General features: G+C 45.8%; 1 protein-coding gene across 1 annotated transcript; it reads left to right on the top strand.

Annotated features, from left to right (window-relative positions):
- The first annotated feature begins 1,305 nt into the window (after positions 1 to 1,305).
- On the top strand, positions 1,306 to 13,945 carry slc35e3 (solute carrier family 35 member E3). The gene is made up of 7 exons (XM_084330761.1): positions 1,306 to 2,446; positions 3,421 to 3,531; positions 4,644 to 4,703; positions 4,784 to 4,882; positions 6,789 to 6,871; positions 9,640 to 9,724; positions 13,096 to 13,945. The coding sequence occupies exons 1-7, from the start codon at positions 2,045 to 2,047 to the stop codon at positions 13,195 to 13,197; spliced, it is 942 nt and encodes a 313-aa protein (XP_084186887.1). The 5' UTR covers positions 1,306 to 2,044; the 3' UTR covers positions 13,198 to 13,945.
- Positions 13,946 to 14,641: the final 696 nt, after the last annotated feature.

The following is a 14,641-nucleotide window of genomic DNA, read 5'->3' as shown; positions in this document are numbered from 1 at the left end:
TCTCTGGAGCGTAACAGTAAGAAGCATTTTGTATAAAAGTATTCTGTACTTCCGTATGACAACTATTAAAGAAACTTGAACTATTACTATTGCACTTTGCTGTTACATTTTGCACTCTGGTTGGATGCCAAACTTATTTTTTGTTGTACTGTACTTGTGCTGTATGATGACTACATTTGAATCTTATCTAATCCTATTATTCTCTGAGACATCGACATTAGAAAACATAAAGCATATTATTCTGAGACATCAAGACATTAGAAAACATTATTTGTCTAGACCAGCGTTTCCCAAAATGGGTCGCGGGGTTTAAGGTCAAGGGACTGAGGGAGGGGGTAAGAAATGGAGAGGGGTGATAAATAGAAAGGAGAGTAGAACATGTTTGTTAATTGAAAAGTGTTACAAAATTGTATGTACATACGTTATGAGGTGGTGAGCAACTTAACATTACACTCTGATTATTGCCGTGATGCACTTTTATAATTAAATAAATACATTTCATAGACATTTGAAATTCATGGGTTTGTTGTGTTCTTTATCAGTCGTTTATAAATGTATGTTATGGCAATCCATGATGTATTTTTGTAAGTTTGGGTGCACGCGTCCCGGCGGGGAAACACCAAATTTCTCTTTTGGGTCTGGAGCTGGAAAACGTTTGTGAACCCCTAGTCCAATGTACAATTGTGCTTGTTTGTACAGTGTTCCCCCCCCCCCCCCTCAATGTACAGTTTTGCTTGTTTATACAGTGTTTCCCCCCCCCCCCCTACCACCTCCAATGTAAATTACCCAGTATGGTTGACAATATCCCAATGTACCCAACCCCCCCCCACACAACCCCACCCAACCTCCTCCAATGTACAGTTTCTACTTTAAATGTATATACTCCCTTTTCTTGACTCCTTCTGTATCACAAACAGTACTGTATTTGCAAATCTGGTATGTCATAAATGTATAGATGTAGCAGTACTGAATATCTGTATGTCATGTATGTCATTATGTCCTGATGAATTGAAAATGGGGGACCCTGATGTAAACAAGACGAAAGTCTTTCTCTGGTCTGCATCCCCTTAACAATTGTGTGTATTGAGCTGTACTGTATTGTACCCATTCTGCAATCTGTTAATAAAGTTTTCAATCAATCAATCAATCAATCAGTCTATCTAGACTAGAGACTAATATCTTAATGACGAGCTGTAGCCACAGGAGGGCGCTGCAGGGAACCACAGCAGATGTTTCCGATCAGAGCAGAAGAGCTCTTCTGTCTCATTCATATCAACAGACGGCAGAGAGACCAGAGCAGACGAAGACGCACCCCCGACCCGCGACAGCGCAGCCGCAGAACCAGGTTCAGGACCCCATCGGTGCTGCTGACCTGACTTTGCGACGAGCCGAGAAACGGACGTTCCCCCCCGGACCCCTGGACTCGAACAGCCCGGAGACAGAGGATCCTGGTGGCGTGGCAGAGACACACACACACAGGACATGTCATCACGGTTAACTAGAGAGAGATAGTTTCACCAGCCGAGTTAGTTAATGCTGCTAGTTAGTCTAGTTAACTAGTCTCCACTCGTATCTTAACACGTTAAGCATCTATAGCTACTACTAGTTAGATGTTTAGACTCTTAATACTAACTAAGACTTGACCAGTTATTCTCTCAGCAAACTAAGTTCTCGGGAGGTTTTACTTCAAAGTAAACATTGGTTTGATAGTTTAGCTTCTAGTTAACTAGTCTCTCTAACAGGTTAGCATCTAGTTGCTAGTTAGCAGCTGTTTAGACTAAGACTAATTTAAGATTTTTAACCCAGTTTAGACTCTCGGCAAACTTTAGCAGAGTTTAGCAACAGACTGGCTGATTTATAGAGGAAGTAGCAGGTACTGTTGGTTACTTCTCTTGATATCTGATATTTATTCATATCTATAATCTGATTATATATATATCCGTATCTAGATATCTGATATGTATATTTATTCATATCTATATAATCTGATTATATATATCCGTATCTAGATATCTGTGATAGGTATATCTAAGTTAACATAATCATGGCAGGCCGCCTATCAGATTTATTCTCCAACGGTCGAATCATCACTGGTTTGCTGGTGAACCTCTTCTCGTCCATATGCATCGTGTTCATCAATAAGTGGATCTACGTCCACTATGGCTTCCCCAACATGACCCTGACCCTTGTCCACTTCGTGATGACCTGGCTGGGCCTGTATTACTGCTATCAGATGGACATCTTCTCGCCTAAGAGCCTGCAGCCCAGGAAGATCATCTGGCTGGCGTTGAGCTTCTGTGGTTTCGTGGCGTTCACCAACCTGTCTCTCCAGAATAACTCCATAGGGACCTATCAGCTCGCCAAAGCCATGACCACTCCAGTCATTATTATCATACAGACTGGCTTCTATAAGAAGACCTTCTCCACCAAGATTAAACTAACACTGGTAGGTGTATGCCTGTTTATATATATATATTTACACAGACAAACATATTATCTGTGTGCTGATACCTCTGTCTATGAGTCCGTGTGTGTGTGTGTGTGTGTGAGAGGGAGAGATGTGTGTGTGAGAGAGAGATGGTTACTATTCACCTCACCATGTTTAAATCAAGACGTGAACTCTATACAAATACTCTGTGTAGCCGGTGTGATCTTGTTGCGTTGTGTTTAGTCGATTCGACCCCTGTTAAGGGATCGCCCTGAGTGGGAGTTGAACCCTGATCTCCCGCGTCGCGGGCGGCATCACAGACCACTATACCAAGAAGTGAATTCACTTCTTGCTTCCGGGTCTGGATGCCTCTGGGGAGTGAGTTTACTTGCAGTACCGCTTACCATCCACAGCCACTGAACTACTTGTACCATCGTGACTGTGGATGGTAAGCGATACTGCAAGTAAACTCACTCCCCAGAGGCATCCAGACCCGGACGCAAGAAGTGAATTCACTTCTTGGTATAGTGGTCTGTGATGCCGCCCGCGACGCGGGAGATCGGGGTTCAACTCCCACTCAGGGCGATCCCCTAACAGGGGTCGAATCGACTAAACACAACGCAACAAGATCACACCGGCTACATGTGGTGCCGTGACCCGGATGCCCTGGGTGGAGTGAGTTTAGGGGGGTGAGTGTAACGGAGGTGCCGCAGTATATCCACAGTCACGATGGTACAAGTAGTTCAGTGGCTGTGGATGGTAAGCGGTGCTGCAAGTAAACTCACTCCCCAGAGGCATCCAGACCCGTGAATTCACTTCTTGGTATAGTGGTCTGTGATGCCGCCCGCGACGCGGGAGATCCGGGTTCAACTCCCACTCAGGGCGATCCCTTAACAGGGGTCGAATCGACTAAACACAACGCAGTTAAGATCACACCGGCTACATCTGTCAACCCTCTATCTCTTTCTCTCTACCGCTCTTTGTCTCTCTAGGTTCCTATAACCATAGGAGTGATATTGAACTCTTACTACGATGTGCGGTTTAACCTGTTGGGAACTGTGTTCGCCTCGCTGGGAGTCCTGGTCACCTCACTTTACCAAGTGGTGAGAATACCTCTCTGTCTCAGTCCTGTTCTCTAGCCTCTATCAATGTTCAGGAGTAGGCTGTTATCCCGGCACCAGCGTGCCAGTACATCAACCTCCTCCCGGTAGGCCTATTGGAACCCGCGGGTCAGAGAGGAGACGGGTGACTTGAAGGTTGCTGGTTCAAATCCCTGAACCAAGGTGCCCTGTTCCTTCATCAACTACTATAACCAGGTGCCAGCAGTCAATTGGTTGTACTGGGCAGCTCCTAGTGGCCAACCGTGCCAGACTGTGGTTGTACTGGGCAGCTCCTAGTGGTCAACAGTGTTAGACTGTGGTTGTACTGGGCAGCTCCTAGTGGTCAACAGTGTTAGACTGTGGTTGTACTGGGCAGCTCCTAGTGGTCAACAGTGTTAGACTGTGGTTGTACTGGGCAGCTCCTAGTGGTCAACAGTGTCAGACTGTGGTTGTACTGGGCAGCTCCTAGTGGTCAACAGAGTCAGACTGTGGTTGTACTGGGCAGCTCCTAGTGGTCAACAGTGTCAGACTGTGGTTGTACTGGGCAGCTCCTAGTGGTCAACAGTGTCAGACTGTGGTTGTACTGGGCAGCTCCTAGTGGTCAACAGTGTCAGACTGTGGTTGTACTGGGCAGCTCCTAGTGGCCAACAGTGCCAGACTGTGGTTGTACTGGGCAGCTCCTAGTGGTCAACAGTGTCAGACTGTGGTTGTACTGGGCAGCTCCTAGTGGTCAACAGTGTCAGACTGTGGTTGTACTGGGCAGCTCCTAGTGGTCAACAGTGTCAGACTGTGGTTGTACTGGGCAGCTCCTAGTGGTCAACAGTGTCAGACTGGTTGTACTGGGCAGCTCCTAACAGTGTCAGACTGGTTGCACTGGGCAGCTCCTAGTGGTCAACAGTGTCAGACTGGTTGCACTGGGCGGCTCCCAGTTGGGAATGTGTAGTCAGTCAAACTTGCCTGGTTAAGTAATGGTTAAAATCTCAAGAAAGAATGACTCTGAAATCTATGAAACCAAATACTCTAAAAACGACTCTCCGTCTCTCTGTCTGTCTGTGTCTCTCTCTTTCTGTGTCTCTCTCTCTCGCTCTCTCTCTCTATGTCTATATGTCTCTCAGTGGGTAGGTGCTAAGCAACATGAGCTTCAGGTGAACTCCATGCAGCTGCTGTTCTACCAGGTGAGTCTTTACCTAGTGTCCTTTCTACTTATAATACTACTAATAGTAATAATAGTATTAATAGTATTCTCCTCCTCCAGGCTCCTCTGTCTTCAGCCTTCCTCTTGTGTCTGGTTCCCTGCTTTGAGCCGCTCACCGGAGACGGAGGAATATTTGGACCCTGGTCCCCGACTGCACTGGTAACACACACACACCCACACACACACACACACCCACCCACACACCCAGGGAGCGAAATTAACCTTTTGAGGGGCCGCGTCCACCTAGTGCATATTTCTCCGTGAAACATGCTGGGAGTGCGCCGGCAGCGCTGGCATGCAGCGCATCTTGTAGATGACAGAACGAAATCTACAGCCATGCCGCGGTTTTGCACATATTATAGCATATTTGAATAACTTTATTGTATATTAATTATATATATAGTTATTGCCTGACACCACAGTTCGCCCTTTGCTTTTTATTAGCTTTTTAGTAGTGTATTCGTGTAGTTATTATTATTAGTTTTGTCGCGAATCTCAATGGTCTGTGGGAGACAGCCAGACAGGCAGGCAGCTCCGGTGTCAGGTTACAGAGTGGTAGATGAATGGCTGTGATTGGTTGTCTGAAAATGAGCCCAGCGCATCGCTCTGAAAGTTGAGAAAGTTTCAACTTTCGACCGCACAAAAAAGCTGAGAAAAGAAGCCGACGGCAGCGCACTTCCTAGAGGCGACCGCATGCGGCCGCATGCGCTCCCTCCCCATTGGAATACATTGAAAACAGATGCGTGCGGTCAGAAATATGCGCCAAGTGGACGCGGGCCCTGACTCACCGGCCAGTGGCGGGTAGATGGGAAGAATCTACCCGCCAAGCATATTTCTTACCTGCCAAATTTTTTTTTATTAAAAAAAAATATATATATTTTATATAAAACATTTTTTTTAAATAAAATATATATTATACAATCATACTTGTAGTTGTATTATCTGCGAGACATCACCACCACGCAATAAGTCAAAATGCTCGCTATCTGCAAACAGCTCCACTGTCTGTGTGTATACTTGAGTAGCCTCCAGCTCCAGCAAGGATTCTCCGGCCCTGCAGCTAGACCCTATATTCAGCTAGACCCTACATTCAGCATGCAAGGATTCTCCGGCGATGCAGCTGGACCCTATTGGTATAACGTTACGGTCCTTTTGTAAACTCACATTCAACATGCCCTCAGCTAGAATACGCATTCAATCAATGTTATAAGACATTGATATCAGGAGCTATCTGTAGCTACTGCTAGCCCGGTAGATAACGTTAAGACAATTTAGTTTACTGGGACAGATATATCTAACGTGAGCTAGCTAACGTGAGCTAGCTAACGAGGGAACGGAGGTATTATGCACTCGAGTCGACTATTGCTGGAGCATTTGTTGATATCAGCAGCTATCAGTAGCTAGCCAGCTAGATACCGTTAGACAATGCCTCGTCATGTATTAAACTAAAAGTGAATAGTTGACTGGGTCATTGTTTAAACAGTAACGGTAGCTCATGGAGGTCCGCTCTTCTAGACTAGAGCAGACTGCCTCTGTGTTGTTGACACGAGCACTGCGAGCAGAAGCCCTTAGCCAATAGTATCCCGCTGCAGGGGCTGGGCGGATATGACTCGTTGCCACGGTTTCTTTCAAAATAAGAGTATCATACGAACCTAATGTTGCTAACTGCCGGAGCCATCGATATTATGACTGGAGATGCGCTTGGAGCGGAAATGAGACCCGCACAGATTTTCAAAATAAGAGTATCGCTATGAACTTGATTGATTACACGCCACACGGCGGGCAGCCCTCTAAGTGTCAAGCGCCAAAGGTAAAAACTGAGCGCCCCTAGCGGGCGGCGGGCTTTAGTTTCGGTCCCTGCACACACCCATGCGCGCACACACACACGCACACACCCACACACACACCCATGCACACCCATGCACACACACACACACACACTTTGATGTTTTAAAGATGATAATGTAACACCAGCGTCAGGCCTCAGAGCAGCTGATGAATCCAAGTCCACCAACCTGTTATTAATGTTAATTACTGTTATTTGTTGTTATTTATTGTTTCCTAGTTGATGGTGCTGTTATCGGGTGTCATAGCGTTCCTCGTCAACCTGTCGATCTACTGGATCATCGGCACCACGTCTGCTGTCACGTATCCTTTCATCTTTAGAAAGAGATAGATTGTCCGGTATCGAATCCCAGTCTCAGCGTTGCCTTCGGCTTGGGCCGGCCGTCGTACTGGCTCATTTGGCAGAGTCAGCGGGTGGAAGTCGATGGGTGGGGATTGGACGTTGTGGACAGCGACCCCTACAGGTCGGTTGGGAGACGACGCCTGCATAGCAGAGACAGGAAATGGCGAGGGTAGTGTGAGCCTCCCACGCGTTACTCCTCGCCAATGAGAGTCCGCGCTGGCAGGTGAAAAGATGTGACAGGCTGCCTCCTCGTGTGCCGGAGGGAACACGTGATGCAAGGCTTCTATCCTCTCTACAACCGACCAGTGGGGGGCATAGTCGAGCAACGTTCAAGACAGGGGAGGGGAGAATTGGATGCACGAAATTGGGATGGGAGAAAAATAGAAAAAATAAGGAGAAAAAGTGGATAAAAAAAAAGAAAGAGATAGATTGTGTTAATATTAGTGTATATGTATCCTTTTATCTTTAGAAAGAGATAGATTGTGTTAATTTTAGTGTATATGTATCCTTTCATCTTTAGAGAGAGATTGTGTTAATATTAGTGTATGTATCCCAGATATAACATAATGCTGATGATATAATATTATTCCGAGTACCGATCCGATACCCATACCATTATCTGAAATGAAAAGAAATCTAACCCTAACTAACCTTACTGTCATGCACTTGTCCTGTCCTAATATACTACCAGTGGTTCCCAAACTGTGGTGCGCGCACCCCTTGTGGTGCGCGCACCCCTTGTGGTGCGCGAGCGCCCTCTAGGTGGTGCGTGCCATGAAAAGGCTAATGGCGGTGCTATGTTGTTATTTTACTAATAAATATAACTAATATACATTATTTCAAATGGGGATTTTCACTGTGTAAATCGTGAAATTCAAGAAACGTTTGAATAAAAAACATACGTTATAATAATAATAATAATAATAAACAATAATGTCTCGGGCGTGTCTGACACAGGTGTGCTTCATCTGTGCACGGAGACCAGCAACACTTTTTTCTAACGGAAACCCATTGGGGGGTGCGTCAGCTAGGTCGGGAGGTGACAGGGGGTGCACGGCCCGCTGCCCTAAACTACACTGTAGCACTCAACACTTTGATGAACATCGTCACTCGGCTGATAGAGTTGTGCCCGTCCTGATCGTGCAGAACGTGTAAGTCGCTGTAAATGTATGGGTTTACATGGGTAAATAAATGTAAATACCCATTGTTCAATTAATAAACTATGTCTCACTGTGTGGAAGAGACTGGGATCATTCTTTTGTGCAAGGCAACATCAGGCTTGACTTAAAACATTACTTTCCTAACTTGGTGAAACTAAATGTAACAAATTAACACACGTAGATATAAATGTACTGAATTGTTATTTCTTATTTTATTTCTTATTATAAATATTTAAAAAGAACTCCGATATTTATATATATATTTTTACCGATACCCGATCCAGCTATTTTAGTGACATCCGGGCCGATATCAATATCGGATCGGTGCATCCCTAATTCTTAGCTATTATTTTACATTATATATTATTATTAGGGCTGTCAATGTTAATGCTTTAACTTTGGAGATTAATTTAAATTCTTTAAAGCGTTAAAGAAAATGTATCTAGATTAATCTATGGAGTGAAAAATGTTCAACATTCTGAACTTTCAGCAGAATCTTTGCTTGTTTTTTTTTTGCATTGACTCATGCACCTTTTTGAAAATCATCTGACTGAAGATGGAACACATTTTTGTTGTTAATATGATTTATATTAAATCAAATCAAATTTATTTATAAGGCCTGACAACACACGTCAATGTCCCCATGGGCCGTACACGTCCTCCCCAAACAAGTCAAGAAGAAACATCACATCAAATCGAGAACAAAACAAGAACACCACAAGGTCCCAAAAAATAAAATGTAAATAAAAGCAACACTCCCAGACATTACTGGTAGTTCATACAAGACATTATCGTCCTCTAAGCCAATCTGCACTTTAACATAGGCCTGGGTTGTTTTTATTTCTGTTAGCGCCGCGGATATAAGAAAGAGGTCTAGCTGAGTCAATGTTGATGGTTTTGTTGAACATTTGTATTTCACAGGAGATAAACTGTATTCAAAGAAAGCTATTAAAATAGTCTTTGAATCTAAATATACTTTCTTTGTGTTGATTTTACATTAATTCCATGATTTTATTCAAGTAAATATCTGTTACAAGTAGGGATATCCGATATTATCGGCCTACCGATATTATCGGCCGATATCGGCATTAAAATGTGATATCGGAAAATATATATAATATATAAAATGTTTACATTTCTAGAACCTTTATTTACCCAGGCAAGCAAGTAAGAACAAATTCTGATTTTATTTATTGTCAAAAGTATGCATAATGTTGTGTTAATTCCACAACAAGAGATATGTAATGTTAATTACATGAAATTATTCAGTTTTTTGGGGGGGAAACCCTGCATATATCGGTATCGGTTGATATCGGTATCGGAAATTAAGAGTTGGACAATATCGGTATATCGGTATCGGTAAAAAACCCAATATCGAGCATCCCTAGTTATAAGCTTCGGTCTTAAATAGAAAAATGCAATTTTTTATCTAGATTAATCACAGAAAATTGTGAGATTAATTAGTTAATTTGTTTTAATCTATTGACGGCACTATTATTATATTATATGGTATTGTATTGTATTATATTATAATATATTATATTATAGATCCTTAACTATGTGTCCAGGTATAATATGTTTGGTCATTTTAAGTTTTGCTTCACTCTAATAGGTGGATACATTCTGTTCCAGGACCCTATCTCACTCAACCAGGTGAGACTCCACCCCCTCTGGTTACAGGCCCGCCCCCTCTCTGCTTCGAGAAGTATTGTCTCTATGGCCCCGCCCCCTCTCTGCTTATTATAAGTATTGTCTCTATGGCCCCGCCCCCTCTGCTTTTAGAAGTATCCTCTAGAAGTAGAACCTCTGACTATCAGCTGTGATCTCACCAGACATTTAGTCTCTCTGTATTTGTCTCTGTATGTGTCTCTCTCTCTCTGTCTACCTGTCTGTCTGTCTGTCTGTCTCTCTCTCTCTCTCTCTCACTCTCTTACTCTTCGCTAGAGAGTAAGATGGATGATTTACGAGCGCGGGTCCGATTCCAGAGAGAGATGAAGGAATGCAATATCCTGTGCTTCACGGAGACCTGGCTGAAAACAGTGACTCCCGATCACAGCATCTCTCCCTCCAACTCCTTCACCATCTTCAGAGCGGACCGTACAGAAGCCTCCGGGAAGAGCATCGGCGGGGGGCTATGCCTTATGACCAACAACGGCTGGACTAGCCCCGGGGAGGTGAAGATACTCTCCCGTTCATGCTCTCCCGACATGGAACACCTCACGATCCAATGTCGCCCGTTCTATCTTCCGTGCGAATTCACTGCAGTGATCATGACTGCAGTGTACATCCACCCCCAGGCGAACGTCGGCAGGGCGCTAGGGGAACTACACGAACATCTGAACACACACCAGATCAAGCATCCGGACGCAGCCATGATCGTAGCCGGGGACTTCAATCAGGCGAATCTGAAGAAAGTCATGCCGTCTTTCTTCCAGCACATCGTCTGCTCCACAAGGGGAGGAAATACACTCGACCACTGTTACACCCCGTTCAGAGCCGGATACAAGGCTGTACCGGCTCCACCATTAGCGGGAGCAACAAACACGTCGGATCATGCCGCCATCTTGCTGGTCCCAGCATATAAACAGAGATCACGTGACGCCGTCGTGTCACGTGAGGTAAAAAAAATGGGACGACCAATCAGAGGCCACGCTTCAGGACGCACTAGACATCGCCGACTGGGGAATGTTCAGGAGGAGTAACAGTGACGTCAGCGATTACACAGACGCTGTGGTGTCATTCATAACAACACTGGCTGATAGTATCGTCCCCACAAAGAAGGCGAGGGTGTTCCCAAACCAGAAACCATGGGTGGACAGTACAATCAGAGCAGCCCTGAACTCTCGCACCACTGCTTATAACCGGGGCAGAGAGTCAGGAAACATGGAAGAGTACAAGACAACAGTCTACACTCTGCGCAAGGCTGTCAAACTTGCTAAGAGGACGTATGCCGACAAGATGGAGGCACAAATGGCACAGAATGACACACGAGGCTTATGGCAGGGACTGAGGGCTATAACTGACTACAAAGTCAGCGCCCCCTCCCTTGCGGACCAGCTCAACACCTTCTACGCGCGGTTTGGTGCAAACAGTGGCACTGCTAGCCCAACGGCTAGTGACGTCACTGGTGCGCCGGCTGTTGTGGAGGGGGGGGTATCCGTGGGGGGGCGGGGACGCTCTCTCATTGACGGTACACAGTGTGAGAAGAGCATTTATGCAGGTGAACACCAGGAAGGCTGCTGGCCCAGATGGTATAACAGGACGCATACTTAAGTCCTGTGCCAACCAGCTTGCCCCGGTGTTCACCGCCATATTTAATCAATCCCTGGCGGAGTCAGTGGTCCCTGCCTGCTTCAAGATGTCTACCATCATCCCTGTACCGAAGAAACCCTCCCCAACATGTCCAAATGACTACAGACCGGTGGCACTCACCTCTGTGGTCATGAAATGTTTTGAGAGGCTGGTCAAGGACCACATTTGTGCCTCCCTCCCCAGTGATATGGACCCTATGCAATTTGCATACAGGACAAACAGGTCCACTGACTACGCGGTCTCCCAGGTACTGCACAGCACCCTCTCCCACCTTGACCGTCAGAAGGGGGGCTATGTGAGACTGTTGTTCATTGACTACAGCTCAGCGTTCAACACCATAGTCCCCACCAGACTGGTGGACAAGCTGATCGAGCTGGGTCTGAGCTCCGCCCTGAGCGCCTGGGTACTGGACTTTCTGAGTGAAAGACCCCAGGCGGTCAGGGTGGGGGGTCAGACCTCCAACACCATCACCCTGAGCATCGGGTCCCCCCAGGGCTGTGTTCTAAGCCCCCTGCTGTACTCACTCTACACACACGACTGTGTGGCCAAGTTCAGCTCCAACTCTATAGTGAAGTTCGCAGACGACACGGTGGTGGTGGGGCTGATCTCGGACAACGACGAGAAGGCCTACCGGGAGGAGGTTGAGGTACTGGAACGCTGGTGCCAGGACAACAGCCTGCTCCTGAACATTGGTAAAACCAAGGAGCTGATCGTGGATTATAGGAGAGGACAGCAGGAGACACACACACCACTGATGATTAACGGGGCTACCGTGGACAGGGTGAGCAGCTTTAAGTACCTGGGGGTCTACATCTCAGAGGATCTGACATGGTCAACACACATAGACACAGTAGTAAAGAAGGCGAAACAGCGCCTCTACCACCTGAGACAGTTAAGGAAGTTCAGAGTATCGAGGAAGATACTCCAGTCCTTCTACTCAGGAGCTGTAGAGAGCATCTTGACCGGAAACATCACTGCCTGGTATGGAAACAGCACGGCACAAGACAAGAAGGCCCTACAGAGAGTGGTGCGCTCAGCCGAGCGTACCACGGGTATTGCACTACCTCCCCTGCAGGTTCTATACAACAAGAGGTGCAAATCCAGAGCCTGCAGGATAATGAAAGACCCTCACCACCCCAATAACAGCCTGTTCCAGCTGCTGAGGTCAGGCAGACGCCTGCGAACCCCAGCTACTAGGACAGAGCGGCTTAGGCTCAGCTTCTTCCCCCAGGCCATCAGAGCCCTGAACAATGAACATTTAGTGCCACAGAACACTGAACTATCCACACACAAGCACACATGAACACACACACGACACGCACGCTGTGCACGCTCACACACTAGCAGCCACTTAACACTTTAACATGAGCGGGCACACACTCATGCCGCACACTTATGGCCAAAAGGAAAGGCCACTTTAAATTAGAATAACAGGAACAGTGTATTGCACTACCAAAGCTACCTAGCATGTCCTATATGCTCTGTAAATAACTATGTACAGATACCGAGATGTCACACCATGTTACCTGTTACCTGTTTATTGCACAATGTTGTTTTTTTATTGGATTCTATTATATGTTGTACCACTGTATTGCACATCGTTGCGGGCAAGACCACCCGCATTTCATTGTATACTTGTATGCCGTGACAATTAAAACTCTTGACTTGACTTGACTCTCTCTCTCTCTCTCTCTTACCCCCCCTCCCCCCAGGCGGTGGGCATCCTCTGTACACTAGCAGGCATCCTGGCCTACACCCACTTCAAACTGGCAGAACAGGAGGAGGGGAAAAGCCGCCTGATTCAGAGGCCATAGGCCCATCCACCTGCCAATCAGCTCCAGGGATTCCTGCCATTAGCTGGTTTTACCACAGAAGGTCACTGGTTACAGCATTGGGATGTTTTGGAGGTTTTTGGTAGACTCACGGCTGCCATTGATTTTGAATGGAGTCAGACTGGTGTCGATGCAGATCGTTTCACATCTATACCTGATTTCCTGCTCCTTTATTTATTATTGTTATTCTTTTTATGTCATTATGGTCATATGACTCCCTGTGGGCGGGGTCAGCCTTTAACCAATAAGAATGGGACTAAACCATGACATCATCATACGGTACAACTTATTATTATTATAATTTTTTCATACGGTACAAATTGATCAGAAGAGGACTAGACGATGATGTCATGGTCCAGAAGAGACATAACGGATAACACAATAGACGAAACAACACAACTGACAGACAACACAACAGACTGAACAACACAACAGACTGAGCAACAAACAGACTGAACAACACAACAGACTGAACAACACAACAGACTGAGCAACAAACAGACTGAACAACACAACAGACTGAACAACACAACAGACTGAACAACACAACAGACTGAACAACAAACAGACTGAACAACAAACGGACAAAACACAGCCGACAGAACAACAGACAGAACAGCACAATGTGAACTGAAACCACATTATTAAAACTACTCTGTTGGTGATGTAGAAACACTCCAGACCTGAGATGGAACAAGCTTCTGTTTTAAATAACAAGATAATGGATGAAGAAGGGAGGAGAGGGGGAAGGAGGGGAGGGATGGAGAGGAGAGAGGGGGAAGTTGGGGGTGGAGGGATGGAGACATCTCTCTTGGTGCTTAGATGCTCTTGTGTTTCTTGCTGCACTGAAGCATTGTGATTCATTTCAAACTGGGACAAGCTTTACTCAGTTGATTAAGTTCATGTATAAAATAGAGTTTTACATGTTCATATGAGAACAGCTAGAAGATTGGTAGTATTAGAATAGATCTGGACCAGCAGGTTCTCTGTCATGTCCTGTCAAGACCATTTATAACCTACTGGACTAGAGACATCAGACCTGACTGGACTAGAGACATCAGACCTCACTGGACTAGAGACATCAGACCTCACTGGACTAGAGACATCAGACCTGACATGGGTCCTACTGTACAAACACATTGAATACTACCAGACCAGACTACTACCAGACCTGATCTCAGTAGGGGCGAGGAGCTTAGCATTTAGTTTAGTATTAAAGCGGTTGGATACATTTCATACAGGAATCAGACATGTGATGATTGTTAACCGTTTGAAGCCCAGATCAGATGATCTGCTGACTGTAAAGACAATCCAGAGTGAGTTGCCTGGTGCTAGGAGCATTGCCTGGTGCTAGGAGTGTTGCTTGTTGATGGGAGCGTTGCCTGTTACTAGGAGTGTTGCCTGGTGCTAGCAGTGTTGCCTGTTG

The sequence above is a fragment of the Notolepis coatsorum genome (assembly GCF_963971535.1).
Source record: "Notolepis coatsorum genome assembly, chromosome: 15".
NCBI classification, from domain to species: domain Eukaryota; kingdom Metazoa; phylum Chordata; class Actinopteri; order Aulopiformes; family Paralepididae; genus Notolepis; species Notolepis coatsorum.
The sequence above is the reverse complement of the archived record's forward strand: the minus strand, read 5'-3'. Positions and strand labels throughout refer to the sequence as shown.